Source organism: Scylla paramamosain, chromosome 25, assembly GCF_035594125.1.
Source record: "Scylla paramamosain isolate STU-SP2022 chromosome 25, ASM3559412v1, whole genome shotgun sequence".
Taxonomy (NCBI): domain Eukaryota; kingdom Metazoa; phylum Arthropoda; class Malacostraca; order Decapoda; family Portunidae; genus Scylla; species Scylla paramamosain.
Genome location: NC_087175.1, coordinates 5,797,638 through 5,810,000, shown reverse-complemented (window position 1 = coordinate 5,810,000; position 12,363 = coordinate 5,797,638). Strand labels below are relative to the sequence as shown.

At 44.2% G+C, this 12,363-nt stretch overlaps 2 protein-coding genes across 4 annotated transcripts in view; one reads left to right on the top strand and one right to left on the bottom strand.

Annotated features, from left to right (window-relative positions):
- LOC135113162 (la-related protein 6-like) overlaps nucleotides 1-1,273 on the top strand; it is a 1,652-nt gene extending 379 nt beyond the window's left edge. The window contains exon 1 of the mRNA XM_064028256.1: nucleotides 1-1,273. This exon is cut by the window's left edge and continues 379 nt beyond it. Coding sequence (XP_063884326.1) covers nucleotides 1-1,153 — 1,153 coding nt within the window. The 3' untranslated portion in view covers nucleotides 1,154-1,273.
- A 4,825-nt stretch (nucleotides 1,274-6,098) lies between these two features.
- The window catches only part of LOC135113161 (raf homolog serine/threonine-protein kinase Raf-like), a 31,582-nt gene continuing 25,317 nt past the window's right edge, over nucleotides 6,099-12,363 (bottom strand). For all 3 annotated transcript variants that reach the window (XM_064028254.1, XM_064028252.1, XM_064028255.1), the window contains exons 11-14: nucleotides 11,678-11,786; nucleotides 10,003-10,206; nucleotides 8,934-9,068; nucleotides 6,099-8,503 (exon numbers count right to left, since the gene is read on the bottom strand). In XM_064028254.1, the coding sequence (XP_063884324.1) occupies nucleotides 8,327-8,503; nucleotides 8,934-9,068; nucleotides 10,003-10,206; nucleotides 11,678-11,786 (625 nt within the window). In that variant the 3' untranslated portion in view covers nucleotides 6,099-8,326. The remainder of the gene's footprint in view (nucleotides 8,504-8,933; nucleotides 9,069-10,002; nucleotides 10,207-11,677; nucleotides 11,787-12,363) is intronic.

The following is a 12,363-nucleotide window of genomic DNA, read 5'->3' as shown; positions in this document are numbered from 1 at the left end:
GAAGGACATGTTCATGCTGAAGCACGTCACCAAGCACCGCGAGGGCTACGTCTCCCTCAAGCTGCTCGCCACCTACAAAAAGGTGAAGCACCTCACCAAGGACTGGCGCGTCGTGGCGCACGCACTCAAGGACTCCGAGTCCCTGGAGCTTAACCCTGAGGGCACCAAGGTGCGGCGGCGCCACGCGCTGCCCCCCGAGCTGGACGAGGACACGCGGCCCTTCCGCACCCTGCTGGCCGCGGACGTATCTCGCGAGCTGGCCAACGTGAACGCGCTGGCCGAGTTCTTTGGCAAGTTCGGCGAGATGGTGTCCCTACAGATGCACAAACCCGGGGGCCGCCACCTGGCAGAGGTGCGCCAGGTGGAGCGCGAGCACCCGGGAATTAGCGGCACGGTGTGCGCCCTCGTGGAGTTCGAGAAGGTGCACCACGCCCGCCAAGCCTTCCGCACCGTTCTGAACGATCCCGAGTGCGGCCTCAGGGTGGTGGAGGTGGCCCGCAAGAAGCGTGACCCCGCGGGTGGCGGCTACGGCAGCTCCTTCCTGCACATCAAGAACCAGACGGAGGGCGAGAGCGCCTACTACAGCAACTCAGACTACTCGGAGCCGCCGTCCCCCGTGAGCCGCGTGCGGCCCTTCCCGCGCCTCAGGTCCCCCTTCTCCCCGTCACCCTCCCCAAAGACAGGCAGGCGGATTCGAGGCCACCAGCAGCAGTCCTCGCCCGAATCCTCGCCGCCCTCGCCCTACTCGCCCCGCCGCGGTGCGCCTACGCCCAGCTCCTCCCCCGAGCAGGAGCGCTCCCAGGATCTGTACCCGCGCTACACCTCACCCCGCACCTCCCCGCTGCCCCGCCGCCGCGCCACCCCCTGCTCCCCGCCTCCTGACTCCCCCTTCCTAGGTCGTCGCCACATAACCACTTCTCCCTGCGCCTCCCAGGACAGTGACGCCGCCGTGCCGCCCCTCAGCCCGTGGCTCAGGCGGCGGGTTTTGTCCGGCTCCTCTACGCCACTCGCTTCTCCCCTCGCGTCCCCCAACCTGCGCCGCCGCCATGAGGCCTCCATGATGCTGCCGGACAACGTCACGCGCCTGCCACGCGGCCCTGACGGTTCCAGCGGCTTCCTGCCACGCCGCTCACCGCTCATCCTGAAAGCCTGAGGAAACCGTCGCCAGCTGCTGCCGTCAGTCACGCTCGTATACGCACTATACATTATAACCATACATATAATATTACGTATACTACATTACGCTGTGACGTAATAAAGATGTAACTTTGTCCATCTGCTTTCCATAACCTCCCTATTACATCCTGACAGACCATAGCACAGGAACCAGGCAACGCTCCTTCTGGAGTGTTTTATTGTAATACGTGGAATCGTCTTATGATGCTTTTCTCCTGACTATGAACACCGATCAGTGCTGCTTGACACGGGGAATGAAAGCCTCTGTGTTTTATGAGGCAAATTCCGTGCTCACGTGAGTCAGCCATTGTCACGTGACTCAGACGGGCTACTGGGTGTAGCGAGTTGGCAGAAGTTAAGGAGGTTTGTCTTGTAGTGGGTTCCTGAAGGTGGTGGTGGTGGTGGTAGTGGTGGTGGTGTTGATCCCTCAGCACCTGAATCCATGTCACTCGGCATACTAGTGACACTATTACCACAACGCAATCTGTTCAGCCGCCCACTCCTTGGATCGCCTCAAGGCTGCATGGCCACGACACGAGCCTCCACCTATCCCTGCCCACACACTCCACTCCTCCACACTCCTCCATCCTTCCATCCGTCCTGTCTTTCGGTCACTCCAATAGGTTCCTCTCACCATACAGCAGCCCTCCCTTTCACACTCACGGCATCCACGTCATCCTTGTCCACAGTCCACAGGATGTTCTGGTATTAAGAACACCTTGAGAGCCTCTTGTACTGGCCTGATGTGACCTAGCAATCTTACTGCCTGCACCTCAACATTCTTTCCTTGGAATTACTTCAACACTGACTGAGCGAGTGTATACACACAAACATTGAGGAAGCAAGTCCATCGCGTGTTCGAAACTTGGAAATCCATCACTGGGAATTGTCTACTTCATTACGAAGACGGGATCAACTCAATGAACGAAGTCTTGATAAAATTTTGGTATAGCTACAAACAAGACAACATCAAAAGTCAAAACAATTGATAAATCCACGCTGCTGGCCGCTGGCGATGAACAGTTCAAGAATTAAAGACTACAAACCAGAGATTTTGGCTGATCTTGACAGCAGAATTTAAGACTACATATAGTTCCAATTTATTATTATTATTATCAGCGCAAAGAAGTACTGCAGTACAAGCTTTGGCTGAAACACGTCACGCCCCAGCTGACAGGTGCACTGTTTCTATTTAGGGAGAATTTTTTTTTTTTTTTTTTTTTTTCTCCTCCTCAGTTCCAACAAGCAAGCTCACTTCGGGCATCTAGAAGCAAACTTTGGCTGAAACACGTCGTATCCCAGTTCATGGTACCCTGTCTCTATTGAGGGAGGAGGGTATTATTATTACTATTTTATTTATTATTTTATTTATTTATTTTTTTTTCTCTCTCTCTCCTTCCTTTCCTCCTCAGTCCCGCCAAGCAAGTTCACTCCAGCCATCTAAAAACAACAGGCGCTCAGACAAGATAGGATCACTCACGTCAGCGAGTTTGATTTAGCTCCTCCTGTGACAGTCTTCACACCCATGCACACACACACACACTCACACACACTGCCCTGACTCAGCTAATCACTTCCCCGCCTGAGAAAAGACAAAACACACACACACACACACACACACACATGCATGGGGTCATTGTGTTTACTCTATCGGAAAAAAAAAGTAAATATAAATAAATTAAAATAAATGATGACGTCAATGTGTTTACTCCATTGAGATATAATAATATAAATAAATAAATAAATTACATTATCAATTCCTTGAACTTTGTCAATTGTACATTTTCTAATAATTATGAACACTATTTCCATTTCACGTGTTCTAGAGTTTTATCACTCTCATAATCTTTCATCTTGTTTCTCATCCTCACACAACACAAGCTGCTGTAATGTGGCACGGAGACTGGCTATATAGCTACAAAATCTATAAAAGCAATCATATATATATATATATATATATATATATATATATATATATATATATATATATATATATATATATATATATATATATATATATATATATATATATATATATATATAATCCATAAACTATACAAGCTATCTATATCTATTGGCGAGGCGGATGACCGTATGAGAAATTGGCTGTTGATATAACACCCACCCACACACACACACACACACACACACAGTATTAATATCATTCCCCATAAAAAAAAATGAATGTTTTTTATCTAGTTAGCCAGTATTGTTCTATACGTGAGTTGCAGTTCCTCTCTCATGATGAAGAAGATAAACAGTAGGTAAAGCAGTTGGTCAGTCAGTCAGTCAGTCAGTCAATCAGATGAAAAGTGAACAAGAAGCAACTAAATGGATTCACAGCTTCAGAAGCTTTATACTGTTACTGTTACTGTATAATCTTAATTTCTCTAGGATAAACATCTCCTATGAACATTCTCTCTAACAAGATTGTTCCCTCGAAAAATAGATAAATAAATTTTCCTGATAATAGTGTAGGTCAGGTAAGGTTAACTTTGAGTTTGAGTATTAGGCATGGATGGATCACAAAGGAACCTTAGTGCCTGGAATATACTGAAGTAGCCACTAAACCCCAGAGGTCACAAGTACCAACAGTAAAGTCACACAGTAGCTGGAGTACAATGAAGCCACAAGGTTACAGCACAAGGTTGTACCAAGGTCACACTGCCTACACTGTGCGCCAGGGAATGTATGGTATCAGCACTCTTCAGCCTATTGGAGCCACTGTACATGGCCTGCTGCAAGGACTGAGGGGATTAAGCCTGCTAGCCTGGCCTGGCTAGCTAACTGCGTCTTAGCGGGGCTGCCGGTTACAAGGCCACGGCTCCTCCACTTGTGTTCCCCACCTATTTTCTGGGTGAACGGAGGCTTCAGCTTGAAAGAAGTTAGACTTTGATTGTCTTCACCCTATCAAGCATTTGATTTCTAAGACACAGTGTTCAGAAGTCGTCTAGTTATGATGATGTGTTGTCTTAGCTGAGTTATGACATTAACCCTTTCACTAGTATTTGGTTCATCTTTATTTGCTCTACAATCACCTCCAATCATGAAACTGGCTACAAATTGCAAAACCTATTCATTTTAATCCACTTTCTTTACAGTAGATGCTTATGAAGATTTCATTCATTACTTCTGGTGGTGCTCACTTTCATATCGCAATGAAAGGGTTAACTGGTGTCACATCTGAATTATGACATCTTGTGATAACACCTATGACAGCTAGATCTCTTGCTTATGAGCTTAACATGTTAACTATACAAATGTTAAGATAAAACAATAAAACTTAGAAGAGATAGAGGTGAAAAGAAAGTTTTTTTTTTTTTCCAAGAGATATAAAATGCATCAAAACCTTTTACTATTATAACTATGGCACATGTACCACTGCCAACACTCACAGAACCAGCCTGTACTATACACACAACACAACACACCAGAGAAGCATTCCAACCCTCCCCCAACAAAGTGGTAGCTGTAGATTCCACCTTCCCTTTTATCAAATAATAACTAAATTTTCCCAAATATTTTAGAGTATGTAGAGTGTAGTGCAGTGAAATGGAACACCCAGAATCTAATGGTTTGTTGCTGTTTGAAATCCACTGATATCTTTGTAAACTCCCACAAATAAACCAGTTGAGAGTAAAAATAATACCATAGAGTATTGTGCAGTGAATTCAATCCCCATGATCCAATAGTCTTGCCATTTAAAATCCACTGAAAACTCCTGTAAACTCCCACAAATAAGCTAAAAGTAAAATAATGACAAAGTGTCGTGCAGTGAAATTTAACACCCATGGTCTAATAGTCTTGCTGTTTAAAATCCACTGAAATCCCTAGTAAACTCTCAAGCAAAAGCCAGGTGATGGTGAAAACACAATCAGCCGTCACCATACAAATGGTTGACAATGCATCTCTCGGCAGGTTTTAAAATGCACCCACTTTACACAACAGGTCTCAGTGGTGCTTCACTCCAGGTGAAATGGAGGAGGTTGAAAGGGTTGAGTACTACTACGTGCCACTCGCAGGAAGTGATATAAATAGTGAAGCCTTACAGGAAAAGTGGTGATCTTGACTTTGTGAAGCTTTTAGGGTTTCTGGAGGTCTTTGTGATCATCCCCACCTCCCCACCCATCAGCCCTTCACTCCCTGACCACAAACATCAAAAACTAAACCATATATATAACACAGGACATCCTTCATTATTCATCTCAACAGTAACTATCACCCTTTTACTTCCTCATCATGAACAGTAAAAACTGAAGCATATATACAACACAGGGCATTCTTCAGATGTAATTCACCTCTCACTAATTGCTTTCACCCTTTTACTTCCCACTCAATGACAACAAAAACCAAACTGTATATATATTATTCTTCAGAAATAGTTCACCTGTACAATAATTATGTACTTTCAGTAGTCAAGTCAGCCCACCTACTTATCTCTCTTTCCCTCAAGGTGGAGAATGAATCTTGCTCAGCATTAATGATTCTTTCTCTCTTTCCATGCTACACAGCATGGAAAGTCTAATTGTTATGCATAATAAAAGACATTTCATGTGTGTGGATCAAACCTGAGTCACTTGTACATTGCCAAACTGTAAGCTGATGTGGAACTTCTTGTTCCACATCAGTGTGCTGTGTGTTGTGATGAGTAGAAGAGTGTGCTCCCAATGACAAGATTATACCCAGCCTGCCATCTTCATCCCCAGCAAGGGGCACAGCACTCACATTCCTTACCCTCCTGCAGTGCTGCTAGTCATCCCCCCTGCCTGTGCCAGTGAGCAGCTGTCTGGCAGTGCTGGCAGAGTCACCTGGGGTCACACCATACAGCCCTGAGATGAGGGGTCACACTGCAGGTGGGATGGTGTCCCCCTCCACCACCACACAACACAACACAACACCTGGTGGGGCAATGAGAAGGTACGAGGAAGCTCGTCTTTTATTTTAAAATGATTAAAGCTGATACAGAGTAACATTTTGATGATGATAAAACAATGTGGTAATGGAACATGGGATGACTGCACTACAGTATCACTGAATGTGAAGTCTGTACACGGACTGAGGGGTCCAGAGCAGGGGGGGGAGGGGGAAGGGCCTGGTGGCCTCCCTGCTGCCTCCCAGCCGCCTCGCCACCACACGGCCTTGCGTGGGCGCCTCGGGTCCTGAGGGTGTGCAGTAGCAGCCCAGCCTGTCCCGGCCCAATGCTGGGCCAGCACCAGGCTGGCACTGGGCTGGCACCAGGCTGGCACCAGACCCGGGCACTGCTGCACTGCTTGCCGGCGGTGTTTCCACAGAATTTGAAGATCAGTTCAGTACCAAACATTTGTTTGCCTAAGAAAGCCAGGAGGTGTTTACATCAACAGCTTCACTGACACAGTCTTGCCTTCTGGTGTACACAAGCTGATCATAAGAGACTTTCCAGGAAAAATTCTGTTGCAGTCTTCATTGAAAAAATGTCATTATTAAAGTAGATAAAAATAGATTTTGAAGCCATAACAACAGCACAAGAGATCAGTGACAGTAACTGTCAAATCAATAAATGGAATGTTGCAGTAAGAGGAGGGATGGGCTGCTAAATGCTTAGTGTAACTTACAACCTATTTGTGCTGTGTGGGCCAAACTGAACACTTACTGTCGCGCCACAAGTCACGGTTTTTATATGGTGAAGGTTGCCAAGCACCCGCCCCGCCTCCAGGCAAGGCTGCAGGCTCAAGGCTTTCACTCCTCACACCAACATAAACAATTTGGGAGTGTGGCACAACACTCCCACAGGGGAGTCTGGCACAAAGTAAGAAAAAAAATATAAAACATATTTACATAAAATGACAAGATACAGAGACAATGTCAGAATGTGGTGGTGGCATGATGCTGCAGTTTTCACACACACATACACACACATACATACATACATACATACATACGTACATACACATTTACATACACACTCAAATCAGCACGCAAGCACACATGCACGCACACGCACGCACACACACACACACACACACACACACACATGCACGCACGCACACACACACACACACACACACACACACACACACACACACACACACACACACACACACACATCTGCAATGGCAGCAGCAGCAGCAGCAGCAGCCAGGCAAGTTAAAAATAATAATAATAATAATAATAATAATAATAATAATAATAATAATAATAATAATAATAATAATAATAATAATAATAATAATATTATCATTATCAATAAAAAACACATCGAGACCTGCAACAGAACCTCACGTCAATGTTTGTCCTAAGCAACTACAGAGATTTGAGCAACGAAAAGAACGAAACGTGACAATGCAGACTTCACTCACAGCCCAGGGCCAAGTAAGGTGCCGGCTCAACAGAGACATGGGGGACAGAGCTCAGGGGTAAGACTGACTGCCAGGACTGTAAGAACGACTGAAAACTTCCTTAACTTCCTTCTGATGTAACATGCCAGCTGGTCACTCACTCGGCCTGACAGTGCATCCTTTCACTGCCGGCCGAGCAGTGGTGTCAGTTTGAGTTAAGCTGATGTGGGTGAATGACAAACAGCGCTGATGGTGTTTGAACTGAGGGAGGAGATGGATTGGCAAGGACCTGGTGATGCAAGTATTCCTGTGGTGGCGAGAGTCGAGGTGGACTGGTTCTTGTGGCTACGATCAAGACGACAACAGGAGCCCCAGCAGACAAGAGGGGCAAGTAAAAAAAAACAATGGAAACAAATCAATAACAAGGAAAAGAATGGGTCTGGGAGAAGGGGAACAGAACGAAAGGACGGGAAAGACAAGAAGGAAAGGAGAGGGGCGGAAAAAAAAAAGGGTTCTGGCTCCAGTTCAATTGATGGGAAGGGATGGGAAATGGGATGGGATGGGATGGGATGGGATGGGTGTTGGAAATCATGAATTAGGTCGCTCTAAATGGAATACTTTTTACGGAGAAGAGGAGGAGGAGGAGGAGGAGGAGGAGGAGGAGGAGGAGGAGGAGGAGGAGGAGGAGGAGGAGGAGGAGGAGGAGGAGGAGGAGGAAAGAGGATGGCAGGAATGGGAATGAGGAACTGGGAACAGGGAGAGGACTTAACAGATTCCTGACTCACTCTCACTCACTCTTTCTCACTCTCTCACTCTCTATCTCCGGTTCCGGCTGCCTAAATGTTGCCGGCAGTGGAGAAGAGGAATGCCCCAGAGTTAATGGGTGTCTTGGGTGAGGCACAGAGGTACATCATATCATCTGTGTTGAGTTGGGTGCGGGTGAGGGTGGGCTCGCTGGCTGAACGGTGGATCTTGGGTAGGGAACGCACCAAGGACTCTATGTTGGCCAGGATCTGTTGGAGGAGGCGGAGGTGATGGGGGAGGATTAGTACTGTGAGACTAGGTGTGTGTGTGTGTGTGTGTGTGTGTGTGTGTGTGTGTGTGTGTGTGTGTGTGTGTGTGTGTGTGTGTGTGTGTGTGTGTGTGTGTGTGTGTGTGTGTGTGTGTGTGTGTGAATAATACAAAAAACACCAACCAATCACTTTACAAATACAAACCATTAAAAATATCTATCTATACACCAAGCCACCAGTCCAACACAGGGCAACCAAATGAAAAAAGATATAGTACATCCCTACTTACACTCAAAAACCAACCAAACCAACCAGAGGAAACATAAGGAACAGTTCAACACATCAAGCAACAAACCAAACCCTAACCTAACAAGTGGGAACACAAAGGACAGTTCAGTTGAGAAGTAGAGACCCAAATCAAGGCACCCACCTGAGGGAATAGAGGCCGGTCGTCTCTGTTGTACTTGATGCAGTCTTCATACAGGCGGCGAATGGGCTTGGGCATGTCCGAGCGCAGGTAGGTGGTGTCTGGCCGCAGGTAACCCCGCCCCACCATGAACAGGATCTGAGGAGGTAGCGGGAGTGGTAAGGATTGGGGAGAAGTTTGCATTGGGTATGGTTTGTTTTGGTTCCTTCTCCTCTTAACTCTTGGAACGTCATGGAAGGAGTAAGTAACAGGAATGAGTTTTGTATTATCTGTTGTTTGTTTTAGTTCCTTCTTTTCTTGCTGTCTCTTAGGAAGATCATGAAAGTGGGGAGAATCTTGCATTGGGTATTGTTTGCTTTCGTTTCTTCTCATTTCTGATTCTTTGGAAGGACATGAAAGTGATAAGAAGGGAGGAGAGTGATGCATTGCATGTGGTTTGTTTTGGTTCCTTCTTCTCTCTTTGTATACACTAAACTGTCATCTATTATCTATGAACTAGCAAAAAAAAAGTGTATCATTAATAAAACCATGCCTTCTCTCTCTCTCTCTCTCTCTCTCTCTCTCTCTCTCTCTCTCTCTCTCTCTCTCTCTCTCTTAACAGTAAACCCTTTCAAGTTCAAAGTATTACCTAACTTATGCTTACTATATATTATAATCTATACAATTATAAGGTTTCTCCCTTTCTCTTCCACTCTACACACACACACACACACACACTAAACTATTATTTTCAATCTGTTAGAAAGAAAGAAAGGAAAGAGAAAAATAAAGACTAGAGAGATAGGAACTATACTAATATACCTAATGATGCATTCTTCTCTCTCTCTCTCTCTCTCTCTCTCTCCACACCTTCACACACAAAACTATTAATTTCAATCTCTGTAAAATAAAAAATTAAACTATACTATATCACCCCCTCCCCCACCCTATCTCTCTCGCTCTCTCTTTCTAATAAACCTTTCCTTGATGTTCATAAATAACTCAGATGAAAAAAAAAAAAAAAAAAAAAAAAAAACTATCTCCCTCTGTCAGCCTCCACCTCCTCTGCTGCCCTCCCTGTCCTGTCACTGACCTGGTCCTTGTTGTTGATGTGGAAGTAAGGGAGGCAGCCGGAGAAAAGCTCATACAGGACGATGCCGAACGCGTACACGTCACTCTGGGAGGTGTAGGGGTTCTCGTCCTGCATGCGGATTACCTCGGGGGCCATCCACAGTATAGATCCTGATGGCTGCTGGATCTGCCTGCCTCCTTGACTCTCCTGTATCCACCTGCCACCCTAGAGGAGAGAGGATCAATGGGTTAGTGTGGAAGTATTAGGGTTAGGTTAGGTTAGGTTCGTGGATTAGTTGAAAGTTTGTGTTGGGGATAAATGAAAGTAAATATTGTGTCTTTTGATTCTCCCTGCCCCTTTGACTCTCCTGTATCCACCTACCATCTTACAAAAGAGAGAGGATTGGTGGGTTAGTAAGAAATGTTGGTGGATTAGTTGAAATTTTGTGTTGGGGGTAAATAAAACTAAATATTGTGTCTCCTGGATTTCCCTGTCTGCCCCCTAAACTCTCCTCTGTCCACCTGCCACCCTGGAGAGGAGAGGATCAGTGGGTTAATGTCTAAGTGTTGGGATTAGTGAGTCAAGCTGTGTGGTTCATCAAGATAAGGTGATGTCAGGAGTACTTTCTCTTCTCCATAGGGGGCTGAGGGGCTAAGAGAGTGGTGTGAATGAGTGTGAATATGAAAGTTGTGTGCCTTGTCTGGGTTATCCCTGCTTTTTTTTTTTGAGACAGACAGACTTGGAGGATGTATGTATGTATGTATGTATGTATGTGGGTCAAGACAATATTGATGGATTAGAGGTTAATGTTGCAGTTTGGGGTGAATGTAAGTAAAAATTGTGTCTGTTTCTGTAAGTGATGCAGGACAAAGGTGAGTTGGCAAATGAGTAAATCTGTGTCTCCTACCAAAGAGGAAAAGAAGGAAAGGTTCCCTCAGTGTGGATTACTATGAAAATGTGTCAGGTTTAGACTTGAAGACACAAAAAGGGGAAAATAATGAAAGAATATGAACAAGAAACAATAACAAGGAGAGAGAGAGAGAGAGAGAGAGAGAGAGAGAGAGAGAGAGAGAGAGAGAGAGAGAGAGAGAGAGAGAGAGAGAGAGAGAGAGAGAGAGAGATAGAGAGAGAGAGAGAGAGAGAGAAAGTATTCTCTATTCATCACAAATCAACTGCAGCCAGTACATGAAGATTACAACAAAACAAGATCATAAAAACAAGAAAAATAAGAAAAAGATAACAAAAGTAAAGATGGAAAGAAGACAATTACAATAAAGATATAAAGAAGAGAGAACAACAAAGACATAAAGATTATACATTCACAAAAAAAGAATAAAAATGAAAGCAGTGAAGAAAATGAAAAAGAAAACAACAAAGGGATAAATAAGATCACAAGTTCACAAACAGAAGACAACAACAAAGAGACAGATGATTGTACAAGTTTACAAAAACAACAATGAAAAATATGAAAAATTTAGGAAAAAAAAAAAATTAAGATCATGTTTATAAAAAAATGATAAGAAAGAAGAAGCTGGAAAAGAAAAAAAAGGGTGATATCAAAAACGAAAAGAATCATAACTTCATACCCAAAAAAGGACAACAATAAAGAAGACAGATAAGAAAGACAACAACACCGATAGACACAAAAACCAAAAGTTAACAGCAGACCCAGAGACAGACCCTCACGCAGTCTCACCTTGACAGTAGCCAGACCAAAGTCCCCAATCTTGACAGTATAGTCGTCATGAAGGAATATATTGTTGGACTTGAGGTCTCGGTGGATTATGTTCTTGGCATGGAGGTAGCTGGTGGGGAGAGAGAGGGTAAATACATTAGTCTGTGGTGGAGAATAGGAGGTATATCAGTTGATGCTGGGGAAATGGGAAAAATATTAATGCTTTGCAGACTGGGGAGGATGAGAAATATATAAGACCATGGTGGAAAGAAAACAAAGAGGAAGTTTTCCGGGATGGGAAAAATGTTATTACAAAATATATGAGAAAATAAAACTACAAAAAAGATAAAAAGATCTATGTAAACTGCTCTAAAGAAGAAAAAAAAAAAAAAAAGCAAATAAAATAAGTAAAATAAATGAATAAATGAATGAAAAAAACAATGCTACATCTCAGATAAGGGGAAAAAGCACGAAAAATTAATAAGGCCTACACAAACCTCATCGAAAAAAAAAAAAAAAAAAGAGGGGGGGAAATAAAATACATAAAATCAATCAACCAAAGACCAATGCTACATATCAAAGGAACACAATAACAAACAGGATGATGAAGTACAAAAATGCCAATGAGAATAACATACATATAAAAAATAATCAACACTGCCAGTCACTCTATCATGGCCACACAAATAAGGCCTAAAATAAAGAAC